This window comes from Canis aureus, chromosome 18 (assembly GCF_053574225.1).
Source record: "Canis aureus isolate CA01 chromosome 18, VMU_Caureus_v.1.0, whole genome shotgun sequence".
Lineage (NCBI taxonomy): Eukaryota > Metazoa > Chordata > Mammalia > Carnivora > Canidae > Canis > Canis aureus.
The window spans coordinates 47,698,933-47,712,213 of NC_135628.1; the positions used below are offsets into that span (position 1 = coordinate 47,698,933).

The 13,281-nt window shown below is 38.2% G+C and overlaps 1 protein-coding gene across 10 annotated transcripts in view; it reads right to left on the reverse strand.

Annotated features, from left to right (window-relative positions):
• DMTF1 (cyclin D binding myb like transcription factor 1) overlaps positions 1-13,281 on the reverse strand; it is a 44,348-nt gene that overhangs the window by 1,364 nt on the left and 29,703 nt on the right. For all 10 annotated transcript variants that reach the window (XM_077857139.1, XM_077857144.1, XM_077857138.1 and 7 more), the window contains 9 exons: positions 13,243-13,275; positions 12,264-12,373; positions 10,096-10,324; positions 8,507-8,658; positions 6,984-7,193; positions 4,436-4,521; positions 1,737-1,892; positions 834-1,211; positions 148-295 (listed from right to left, as the gene is read on the reverse strand). In XM_077857139.1, coding sequence (XP_077713265.1) covers positions 148-295; positions 834-1,211; positions 1,737-1,892; positions 4,436-4,521; positions 6,984-7,193; positions 8,507-8,658; positions 10,096-10,324; positions 12,264-12,373; positions 13,243-13,275 — 1,502 coding nt within the window. The remainder of the gene's footprint in view (positions 1-147; positions 296-833; positions 1,212-1,736; positions 1,893-4,435; positions 4,522-6,983; positions 7,194-8,506; positions 8,659-10,095; positions 10,325-12,263; positions 12,374-13,242; positions 13,276-13,281) is intronic.

Below are 13,281 nucleotides of genomic sequence, written 5' to 3' on the forward strand. Positions count from 1 at the left end.
TAGTTTAACATGTATGTACTCTAATCCATGTCAAGAATGTACAGTAAGTACTCTACCAAAATTTAACAAGATGACTACTGTTGGATCAAGGAGCCTGATTTTCCCCTTAAGATTTATCAGGCACATGACACAGTTATATTACAGTACCTGTTAGTGTTGTCAAAGGCAAGACAGATTCAGTATCTATAACATCCGATGCCTGGATAAAGCCATGTGGTGAAGGAACAATAAGTATGGTTTCATCATCAATGGTTGTTTGATCAACTTGTTCTTCTATGGTAGGAGACTCTAGATCCTAAACAGCAATTAAAAAAAAAAAAAAGGGAGGGTTCGGACTCCTATTTTAGTTTTTCTTAAGATTCCAAACACATTTAGGTTTAAAAAGACTTAATATTCAAACACTATCCCATTTTATAAAGACAAGAAAATTAAAGCCTAAAAATGGACAAATAGAACTTAAGCAATTCAGTTACAGGTCCCCTGAACATAGAAGAAATAATGCTGCTACACTGGGGTAAGTAAGGTTTCTAAGCTGCATCATGGAGACTTACTACTAAGCACTCTCTTAAAAATGGTTCCATAGGTTCTAGCAATTCTCAATCTATTGGAAGGGTATGTAGGGGGAAAGGTTTTAGTACTAAGGCTAAGCACTGCTATCTCATACTTGTGAGGTCACAGGTAGGGTTTACATTTGCTTTTTTTGTCTACAGAGAGAAGGTAGGTAATGGAGGACACCACCCCTGTCCCCCTAAATCATTTCTAGGCTTTTTCCAAACTGAAGGTTTAAGGCTGAGGGTGAGAACCCAGAGGCCATTCCTTTAATTGCAACTTACCTCAGTAACGTAAGCACGGGCTAAAGGAGAAGATGACTCCTCCTCTTGTTTAAGGTCGCTGTCAGAGATTTCTTCTGTTCTGACCATAACATTATTCATCAGTTCTGTGCTATTTTGGTCACTGAATTTGGATACATGGCCATCATTAAATGATGGCTCTACAGTTATCTTAGGCTGATGAATTTCATCTGGGAAAGTGTCTGCTTCTAGGGCATCTGGAGGCTCAGGAAAATCAGATGAGTGAATATCACTATCTACTGTCAGTTCTGCTTGGGATATGGAAGAAGTGATATCCTCAGTGGCAACAGTCTGAATGATGACTCTCGGTGTGTGACACTGTACTGTGACATTGTCACTTGTGTTCAACAAATGTTCTGGCTATAAAATGTTAAAGAAAATGATCAGTGGCAAAATGAGAAAGTCCCTACCAGACTTGAGTTACAGGTGACAGATACCATTTATAGGTGGTACCTAACAGTCCCCCTCTCCTCCCCCCTCCCCCATCCGTTCACCTCTGGAACTGCAGTGTTCTTAACTGCTGTTTTTCTAGACCCCCCTCCCCTATCATTTCCATTTCATGTATGGAGACCCATGGGATAAGGGTTATACCCAATGAAGATAAACTGATGGTGTAAAATTACATTCCTGAGATAACAGAGGTAGGAAAAATTATTTAAATAAATGGACTCTATTAGTTCTGGCTCCTAGACTTTGTATCAATTAATTGTGGTCCCTAACAGATCTTTAAATACAGTACATAATCCGTTTTCCCCCTAGATTGTTACTGAAGGCACATAAGTTCTATCATAGAATTAAGTGTCACCAGAAGCTTTTTGTTATCAGCTAGTCTTCTCTACAGAAACTAGAAAAAAAAAAAAAAATCAAGGAATTGATGTAACATACAGACAAAGCATGAACAATGATCTGTTCGGGAGAAGCAGGAGCAGCAGCAGTCAGGGTTACTGTGGGACTAGCCGTCAGAGTGAGGGGAAGGCCTTGGCTTGAACTTGTTTGAAGTAGGTAGGTGCCTGGAGTGCCAGTGGGCTGTAAATGGAAAGACTAAAGGAAAAAAAAATTAATATCAACACAGGTGCGCAACAAACTACTGAGTAAGTATGCTTACTTATTAAGTGTAGCTTTATATCCAAAAAGGGGACTCCAACTTTCTAGCCATAAATGTACTTCCCAATTCCAAAGGTGCCGTCACGTAACAAAATAAAGGTATAACATTCTTGACATGTTCTACGTCCTTATTTGTCTTGGAAATTTAACAGAGGCAAGGCCAGACCTTGGATCCTGCTCTTTGATGCTCTCATGTATGTCTATGGTCTGGTCTTAGCTTTTTATTCCAAGGCATCAAGACATGGTTGCATGAGCCACTGGGTCCAGTACAGTAACCTACACACCCAGTCTTCCTTTACTGTCTATCTAGCACAGGCAGAACTGGCAGTCTCCCTGCTTTTTAAAAGTTTCACATTTTCGGAAAGGTACCACAGGAGAGTTTACTTACTTGAACCATTTTTTTTCATAGTATAGTTTTAGGAAATTTTTTTATACTAAGGAGAAATGTACAGATAGGAATTCTTTTTTTTAACTTTTTTATTTTTTTTTAATTTTTATTTATTTATGATAGTCACAGAGAGAGAAAGAGAGAGAGGCAGAGACATAGGCAGAGGGAGAAGCAGGCTCTATGCACCGGGAGCCCGACGTGGGATTCGATCCCGGGTCTCCAGGATCGCGCCCTGGGCCAAAGGCAGGCGCCAAACCGCTGCGCCACCCAGGGATCCCAAGGAATTCTTTTTCATTCAGAATACTTATTGCTATTTGAAAAGCTGGTTAACTGATAAGTTTATCTCAAAGTGTTTTTACAGAACTACAATAAAACTATACACCAATAAGTCTTTCACAGCCATAAGCTTCTATATGATAATTTGAGTTCAGTTTATGCTACTCCTTGCCCCGTCCCCCCAAGGGAAAGTATTTGCACTTAAAACAAAGGGTGATGTCAAAGTCCTAGAGCCTGTGGTCTTATGTACTGAAGTTACAGCAGCTCTCCTGGTACCAGGCTCAATGAATCCATGTTTCCTTATTGCTAAAAGAGGCCTAATCACTAACTCTCAGGGAAGGGGTTGTGAGCATTACAAATAACAAAAAATGGTGCCTGGCACATAGTAGGACTCAATTTTTTTCCTCCCCATAAAAGTAAAAGCTGATTGTTTACAAACACAGCTTTTAGTAAATTACATGTAGTCAGACAGTAAATACTTGACATATAGATATATTCTATTAAATGCAGTAATGCTCACGATTTTTTGAAACTGAGGCACTACTATCTTCCTTTACTAATAAATTAGGACAGAAGTCTCTGTGACCCAAATAAGTAAAAACCTGAACACAGACTCTAAATATATGTATACATATTATCTGGCCAGGGGGAGGAGGGGAAGTGGCCAAATAAAGGTTTCTACCTGTGGCAAATGGTTATTACACATCCCTATTTTGGAGACCACAGGATTAGGAAGTGGAAGCTTAGATTAAGTAAAAGTTGCTAGTGGAAGTTCCAAAGTTGTTCTAAAAGAGAACCTTTTGCCATGTTGGACATCCTCATGAGATCTGGCTGTGCAAAGGATAACATCCCTATGGTCTTCACAGCAAATAAACCTTGACATAATTGAAATAAAACCTACTTTAGATTTTCTTCCTGAAAAAATGAACTAATTCTGGGTATTACCTATTTAAGAAAACAGGACAAGCAATGGGACTTAAAAGTTTTTCTATGACACCCAAAACAAACTCCATTCAGATTAGCAATCTTGGTCCCTTTCTCCCCAAAACCTCTTAGCATAGGCAACCATTAAATCTGTTTTTTTTTCTATATAGATTTGCCTACTTGAGACATTTCAAATAAGTGGGAATCAAACAGTAGATGGTATTTTGTGGCTAGTTTCACTTAGCGTAAGATTTTCAGAGTTCACTCTTGGAATATGTATTAGTACTTTGTTCCTTTTTACTGTTGAATAATTGTATGGCTACAACACATTTTATTAACCCATTTGTCAGTGGACAGACAAGTGGGTTTCTACTTTTTGATTATTAGGAATAGAAACGTTCATATACAAGCTTATGCAAACTTACTTTCATTTCTCTTAGGTATACCTCGGATTAGAATTGGTGGCTCAGATGTTAACTATACTGTTTAACCTTTTTAGGAACTGCAAGATTTTTTGTAAAGTGGTTACACCTCATAGGACTGGGACTTTTATATTCTATATCCCCAGGGCCAGTACAATAAATTTTTTGATTATATATGTTATTTGTTTATGACTAAATACAAGTCCACAGCATGCACCTTACTCATTAAACCCTGTCACTTTCATATATAAAAAGAGCACATTATTGCTTTAAGCCTATACAAAGAGTGAAGTATAAAAGTGAAAGTCTTATTTATGTTATCTTTTAACCACATGGCCTCAAAAACATGGATATACTTGCACTTAATGCCAATGTTTTTATTTCCTTTGTTCATATGATAACAGCGCTAAAACCAATCCTTTTTCTTATGCATAAAATGACCAATTTCTATTTTGTGAAGTGTTACTCACTGGAAGAATCTCAAATGCCTGTAGTGTTCCACTGTTTAGTGTTATTGTTTCCGAGTCAACGGTAGCAGCAGGGGACTCTGACGAAGCTGTGGTAGGAACAATGATAATAATAAAATACAGTCTCAAACTGAATAATTTGCCTGGAAACCTGAAGTCATTTAAATTTCTTAGAAGAACTCTAATGGATTTACCTGGGATGGCATAGATCAGGGGTTGGCAAACTATGGCTTACATCCAAATCCAACCCACAACCAGTTTTTGTAAATAAGGTATTATAAGAACACAACCATACCCATTTATTTTCCACAGTTGCTTTTGCACTGTAAGGGCAGAGTTGACTAGCTGCTATAGATACAATATGTGCTAACCCCTGGTATAGATCACAAAATATTTCTAATATTAGGAAGTAAGAAGAATACACTAAGGCTAACTTACAAGTCAACAGGAACTTGGTAAAAAAAATAAAATAAAATAAATCCTGGGCATTCTGGTCAGCAGTACAGATGACTGAAATGGTAGTAGTCCCTGAACATGAGGCTTCAGTTCTACCAGTATTACTCTTGAGCAATATAAGCCTGAGAAAACAGCTTGCTTTGAACCTACTAATGTTCAGAGACTTTATCTGTCCTGTTTACTTCATGTAGTTGTTGGGAGGAACCACAAACATGAAATGTAAGAACACATTTGGGAGACTGAACGGTGCTTTAAAGATCACAAAGTATCATCTCTTTATAGGTGTGTCAGTTGAGGCTTTAGTGTTGGTTACACCTGACCAACATTATAAGGAACTAAGACTAGACAAAATGCGATCTCCTGGTGCTTTCATTTGCACCTGTATATGAATCCATGTGAAAAGTGATTTGGAATTAACTTTTAATGTGCAGTGTTTATGATAATTCTAAGTTGGAAAAGAAATGAGACACCTTTTGAAAGACACATACTTGATTCATGTTAGTATTTCTCTATTTGATGACTCCTAAGATCATACTTAGAATAATTTAAAGTGATTCCAGATAAATAACCTTTGTCATGGTTAAGCAAACTATGGGCAGGGACAAATGTGGCTCAGGACTAAGAATGGTTTTTACACTTTTAAAAGATTGATTAAAAACTAGAAAACTCCACAAAGACCTATGGGCTGCAAAGTCTAACATGTTTGTTCATTATTCTGGCTCTAAAGCTTGCTAGTCCCTGACTCCTAACAACATAAAGGAAGAAACAAACATGAAATTTTAGACTGAATGTAAAGAATAACTGATACAATGTAAAACTCTTACTAACATTTCTTTTTTTTTTTTTTTTTCTTACTAACATTTCTTGCTGGAAGAAATAAAATCATTCTACATCTTAAAAAAAGGCTATCCTAAGGTACCAATTCTAAAATGTCTGCATTCCCACAAAGTATAGTAACCCAACAGCCAGGGAAAGTTCTAACAATCTCTGTGCACAATCTATAACCAACAGTAGCTCTCACATTTATGGCGGATCAGTAATTTCACGTTCTTTTGCAGTTCTTCAGGCTATAAAGTTAAATAAGCAAGGGCTAAAGAAATTCTTCATGTTTTATTTGATTGGTAGAAAGCTAAAGCAAAAAACCAAACTTAAAGTAGAACTTTAAAGACAGGCATGATTACTTTTAAAGGTCTCCAAGGAAACTTTGACAGTCACTGGATATGTGGATAGTGTGTCACCACCACCACCAGAGAGCAGTGATTCTCAAAATGGTGTCATAGTGGTCACTTGAAAATCCGGAGGGTGTTTTTATTTGCCATAATGAGGAAGTACTACTGGCATTTTGTGGGTGAGGCAGGGGACAGTGACCATCCTGCAATGTGTAGGACAGCCCACAATGAATTGTCTCACTCAAAATGCCAATAATCCCCTGAGAATAACACACAGCAATTGATATGCTCTTGGCAATCATCTTTCCATAGGCATAGTGTTTAAGTAGACAAAAGAAATGATAAAGTGAAGAATCGTATGGTTCTGAGAATTTTATTTTCATTCCTTTTCTGTTATGGAAAAAAAAAGTAGAAATATCAACTTGGCTTAGATCTTAGGAAATAAACTTCCCCTCCCTTTTGGGTTCTCATAATCTCATTAAACACAAAAATATCAGAGGCTAAGGAAAAAAAGGATAAACAGGATACTTTCCACAGGAAACTGGTTTTTTACTTCCTGAAGAAAATCTCATTCAAACCCATTTCTTCTACACACAACCTCAAATTCACCCCCAATTTGAGTGTCTGGTGAATTACTACAAAATGATGTGCCACCTTATGAACTCTTATTTCTTTGTTCAACTGATTGTATTTTAGGTAGCAGTCTATTAATCATTAATTCTTTGTAACATCTAAAAGTAAGATTTAAAATGGTTTATGATGACTCTTTTGTGCAAATATTAATTGAACTAACAAATATAAAATGCCTTAGACTGCCTTTGTTAACTTCCACAAATTTCTGTCAACATTCTAGAAGAATGAAAGGTATTAGAGTCGTTACCAAATCATACAGGTCCAACAGCCAGGAGTCTTAAATGAACACTTACAGACATGGGTGATCTGGACTGGAATCTGCAAGGCTGTCATGGGGCTTGGAGAGATGGCTGTATTGTCTTCCAAGCGGGCGACTCTGATCTGAACATGCTGTACACTGGAATTGGAATTACTGTTTGGAACTCCAGATCCTGATTTATTCTCCAAAAGCGTTGGGTTGTTTTTTTGATTCTCATGTAACTGTTTAAGACCTTTTATTAAGACTGAAGGGAGATGGGTAGACAAAAAGAACATTGATTCTCCGACAGACCACCATCTAAGCAGCAAGGCAGGTGGGGGTAAGGAGGGAAAGTATTTGGAATAAATAATTGTACACTGCATGTGAGATCTCAGCAAAATAACAATAGAAATATTTGAAAGCTATAACCTATCTGGATATTTTTAGAAACATTATCACATAACAAAAAATTTTTTAAATAACATAATGTTTTCTTGCCATCTAAGATGCATTTAAAAAGTAGCCATTGTGAGGAACATGAAAATAAGACCTTCACTATGTCCGAGGCCTTCAGGATAAAATTTGGGAAGAATATTGTTAATGCAAAATAGCTTATTTCTCTTTTTAAGTGAACAGTGTACTTCCCCCTCCACTTACACAAAGTATTCAAAGAGAATGGACTATTTTAGCTACTGCAAAGGCATCATCAGTTGGCTGTGAGTTTAACTCACAACTCCAGAGTAGCAGCTCATCTTTTCCAAACAGTAATTATGCAACCACCTTGACTTCTTGTACAGGAAAGTCAAATCTAGACTTGCCCCCCTCCACTAGTCATGATTAACTACCAATCCTCTCAGGTGATAACTGCAACCTGGGTGGGTTCATGTGACATTGGTATTCATTCACTCTTCTGGTTTTAATATTCAATTTACAACTGTATTTTTTTTTAAATCTTATTTTCATTAAGCCAGAGTTCTTCAGCGTTTAATTTTCCTTTGGAAAAAAGAAGTTGGAGCATTCTACTAAGGGGAATGAATTTGACTGCCTTAATTAAAGGGATTGTACAACTTAGTTTCATGCCTAGTACAAAGCAGGCAATGAAGGGTTAAGCATGCTGTGCCTCACTTTTAAGCAAACCCAACTTAAGATCTCTAGATTTACATAATAAATTACAAATTTATAGTTTTTGTACTATAAAACTACCAAAGAATCTCTCTAAATAACAAACCCAGTAAAGATATGTGACATTATTCAACACATAAAAGTTGATTTAAACCTAAAGTTTCAGAAATAGAGCTTTGTACACAATATGTAAAATCGTTTTCTTCTTCACAGTTTATAGGAGAAGAAGAATGTGTGCAAATGTGTATACTTTCGTCTTAGGTGCTTTGAATATTACCCATCACCCCCAGCTCTTCTCAAGGGTAGACAAAACAGTTACCCAAAGAAAGAGAGTGAAGATCTACTAAGATTCCTATCTCTATAGCTGAGGCAAAGGGCTTTGAACCTTTAAGCAATTCCTGAGGAGTAAATATGGTAAGACAAGGGTAGGACTTTGAGAAGCAAATAATACATTACCAGGGAATGAAACATCCTTATGATTTGCAATTTGTCTTTTGATGGTCCACCATTTACTGCGAAGCCACTGTGGTGAGCGGACACTGCTCCATCCCTCTGCTAACAGATCCCAGTTTATGTCATTTTCATCAGCTACATCAAGCTCTGCTATCCTACAGGTTACAAAACAAACGTCTGTTAGATGTTAATTTATTTCTCTGGAAGAACCCTCCTCTGATGACATGTGACAGCCCTGGCAACAGAGGGGATGGTAGCCTATGTCATGGGCACGCTGCTGCTAGTTGCATGGGAGAGGATTCTAGGAGTGCAGAACTGCTCCCAGAGCTAATAGCAAGGACATAGCACTAGCAAGAGCCTTTTGTTAATGGTACAAGCAACGGGCCAAACCGAAAATGGCCAGAAGCAGATGAAGCTCTGTCAAGGAAAGGGAGTAGCTAAAGGTTAGAACGGGGTAAGAACAGGGTTAAGTGTATAGTGTTCTGCAATGTTTTATAGTGTGTTACAGCAAGTTATTGCCTAAATCTGAGCTTTTCCATTTCTATAATCAACAAAAATGTTTAGAAGTGAGCTCCTTTGCAGATGACTAGTTGAAAAAGTATACTAAAAACAAAACCTGAGCAGCCCAGGTGGCTCAGCGGTTTAGCGTCGCCTTCAGCCCAGGGCTTGATCCTGGAGACCCAGGACTGAGTCCCATGTCAGGCTCTCTGCATGGTGCCTGCTTCTCCCTCTGCCTGTGTCTCTCTGTCTTTCTCTCGCTCTCTCTCTCTCGGTCTCTCATGAATAAATAAAATCTTTTAAAAAATAAAAATAAAAACAAAAAATAAAAACAAAACCCAAAATAAAATTAAAAAGACAAAAATATTCCAGGAGCAACCAAAACAAAAAACAGCAACGTAATAGTACAACTAAATCTGGGGTATTAATGATCTATTTGTTTTCCAGCTTCAACTGTCATGATTTTGATTTTCAGGAGGGAGTAGCTTTTACTACTTCAGTGCCTCATACATTTTCTTGCTGCTTTTTTTGCCCATTTGAGTCTCTGAGTCTTAATGGTTAAACCGACTAACTTAAAAAAATAGGCTTAGGATTATGATCTTAAAGCTATTTCGGGATATGTACAAAATGGAAGTTTCTGATTGGGTCCAATGTGAAGGTGTGTGGGTCACTGTACACTGGGCCCCCTCCTTGGCAATCTTAGCATGACAGCCCAAGATTGAAGGGCATGGAGACTGAAGAGCCCTCTTCCCTGCAACTTGGCCCCCTAGGTTAGCATGGAGGCACATTGGTGGGACAGTGGCAGGCTGTAGTACCACTGTGCCATACCTGTTCTGTGGATATACAGAGGACTTCAGTCTCCACACCTTCAATCTGGTACTTTGCACGAGTACTAAATCCACTAAAAAGGAACAAACACAAAACAAAAAAAGAACAACTCAATATGAAATGCATAGGATCTAAAAGATCCTCTGTGGATCCTTTCCCTATGGAAAGGATGCTTCTCAGACATTAGGCATCTAGGGAAACCAAAAGGGGAAATAACCTGTAGCCATGAAGCAGTTTTTGTTCATTAAAATATTTAGGACACAAACCTGAGGATGAGATTGATTTCATCTTCCTTGGTCCATTCAGTACCTCCACTCTGTTTCCAGTTCAGGTAGTTGAGCCATTTAGAACGACACTGTTTTTCTGAACGGGTACCTACTCGTTCTGCCACAGCTGCCCATGACACGCCCTGTGTCACTATGTCACCAGGTTCAGTGCTTGTCAATTCATGAACCACTTCTGCAAGTCTCTTTTCCTCGTCTTCCGTCCACTTCCCTGAAAGAAGGAAGTCATCTAGACTACTACTGCTACCTTCTTTGGTTTTTGTTTTTGTTTTTTTTACAAATCAGATACAGCCCTGTATTTCCAAGGACTTACGGGAAGTACACAGAAGCACCAAAAGTATTTCTGAATGACTGTGGGGTGGTAAATTGCACATATCTACTAAGACAGTTGCATTTGAGTAGCCCAGTAAGGTTCTTGGTACAAAAGAAAATACAGAATCCTAAAAGAAAACACTGACTCTGGAGAGAAAAACTACCCAGTACATACCTAGGAAGAATTATGTGCTGTCAGGTTGTACTAATCCTAAGTGGGAAGAGCTTCAGGGATGGCTTGACGGGACACAGAAACTCATAATCACAATTCTTCCTGTCTTGCCCAAGATTCCCTGCTCTGCAGAAGTGGGGTAAGCTCAATAGAGATCCTTCATTACAGGAATGAATGATGAGAGGCAAGTGGAATGACTCCCATGGGCTTCTACCCACTTTAGTAAATATGAAAACCAGGTTTATACCATCTCCTTTCCCCATTATCCCAACTCCAAGATACTGTGATCAAACAGAAGTCTGAGACTGGTGTTCACACATGATTTTATTCCAGGTTTTCCTGAAGCCATAAACCAGTCATGACACCAAATGATCCTCTTGTTTTTTCCTTAAGGAACTCGAGCAGAGAAACAGGAAAGACCAAACTTTTTTTTAACTCCTTCTACTTGTTTCCATTTTGTGACTAGCAGCTAAAAGCATCTAGAAAATTTCAGAAGAGCTGTGTGCTTACATCAGGGATTCATTTATTGAACAAATATTTACTGAATGTCCATTATGTGCTAGGCATATTTACTGAATGTCCATTATGTGCTAGGCACAGTTGTGGATACCAATTTTCAAGACAAAGTCCTGCTCTCCTATTTTAGCAGGGCAATAAAAGGGGTTCTGTATTCACAGTGCCTAATATAAAACTCTGGGGTCCCATCCTAAATCTAGAGCTCCTATTCCTGCTTCATTGATTAAGCTGTCATGAATCATGGAATGACAGAATTGGTGGAATTTATGTTTTCAATGTCTTGCAGGTCATAGTGCTGGTGAAATGGTTAAGAGGGAAATACTCCCGGTTCCACGTTAGCAGGGTAGGGAAGAGAAAAAAGAAAATACATACCCTGGAAGCGTAAGCTTACCTTGAGAACTATTTTTCTTATTCAAAGACTGAGCACAGATTGTGGCTCCTTTAGAGAATTTTAGGGCTAAAAGGAAACTATGAGATCACCTTTTCTAACCTCTTTATTTGAGAGGAAATTGAGGCTCAGAAAGGTTATGTGAAAGTTAGTGTCAGAGCCTCAATACTGTTGCTGGTCACAAAGGTTAGGCTTAATAGTATCATTAGTATGTTTATATATATTAAACATTAAATAGGTATTTGTGGTCTGGACTAGAGACTAAAACACTAATGACTTTGTTGTACGGAAAATATACTTACTTGTTTGAACTAAGCAAAACAGCCACAGCATTGGAAGATAACTTACGTTGGGATCTGCCTGAACTCAAGTTTTTTATAAACATGAGTTGATAAGCTGTTGTTAACAGAAGCTCAACAGTTAGATGGGCTTAAATTAAAACTACTTCCTGGATATAAGCCTTAGTAGTAAGTGCTCTCCCCACTGGCGCAATTTTGAATTGCTACAAAATGGAAATGGGCTACACCTGAAACCTCTGAAACTGAGGAGCTGTGTCCCTGTGAACAATGTTACTTTACACAAATGCAGAAAAATGAATGATTACTTGGGTCTATAAAGTGTGAAGAAAAAGGAAGACTAGAAAATAAAATGTGAACTTGAGTGAATGATAAATGTCTTTCCAGAACAGAAGAGAAAGCAGTTAAGTGCAGGGGCGGGAGGCTCCAGTGAGACAGGAGCAGCCCCCAGCAGCACTCACAGTACCTGTGTTGCAAGTATCCTTCATCAGTCGGCACCGATCTTTGACGGAAGACGCGCTTCTTCCTAGCGCCGCCCCTATTGTTGCCCAGTCATTGCCATGCTTTATCCGGAGCCTAAAACAAGAGTCTGCCAATCAGCATTGGGTTCAACTGTTTTCTCCCTTTTAATTTCATCATTTATTCTTCATTCTTCTTCTTCCCATTTGACTGGTTTGGAAGTTGTGGGCAGCAATACTTTGAGAGCCAAAGTTTGAAAGTGTGGCCTTTTGGGGGGTCCACAGTTGTCTGTGGGTGAAAAAAAAACAGGCAGCAATTGCCTTTTTCCTGGGTCAGAGAAGAAATAAGTAACTTGGATATGTGTTCAAAAAAGACCAAATTTCCCCTCAGGTTACTGACATAATTTCCCAGGCAATCCCCAGATTGTACCCTTTTGAGTACTCCTAACAAGCTCTTCTCAGACAACTGAAAAAGTTTCCCAAGCTGCTACCATCATAAAGAGGATCAACTTTCAATTTTTTTCCACGACCCATACAATCCATTAACTCATACTTTATGGCCCCACTCAACAAAGCAAAATTTTTTCCTGTGAAATAGTCTTTTTAAGGTAGAGTCCACCCAGACATTAAGTGAAACATTTGCCAAGTCGCAGTTCTAAAACTAAGATGTAGAACCCTGGTTTTGATCTTGGTATGTAAGTTCCTGAGATTTAGTCTTCAGGCTACCAGGAATGGCCATCTAATGTTCTGTTCTCTAACTCTTATTAGTGGTTTGAGGACACATTTGGCAACTCACAATAATAGAAGACTAAATTTATGGGCATGGCTACTCTGTGCAGGTATGGATCTAAATAGTTCTTTTTATGGTCAATCATGCTTAATAAAATCTCTTGACATTTTCAAAGTAAAAGTTTAAAAAACGAAGATACTAAAAAAGTTAAAACCCAACTATCAGAATTCATGGAAAGAAAAAAATTTTAAACTTACTCCTTGAGCTTTTCAATTTCTTCAGGTGTGTATCTAGAA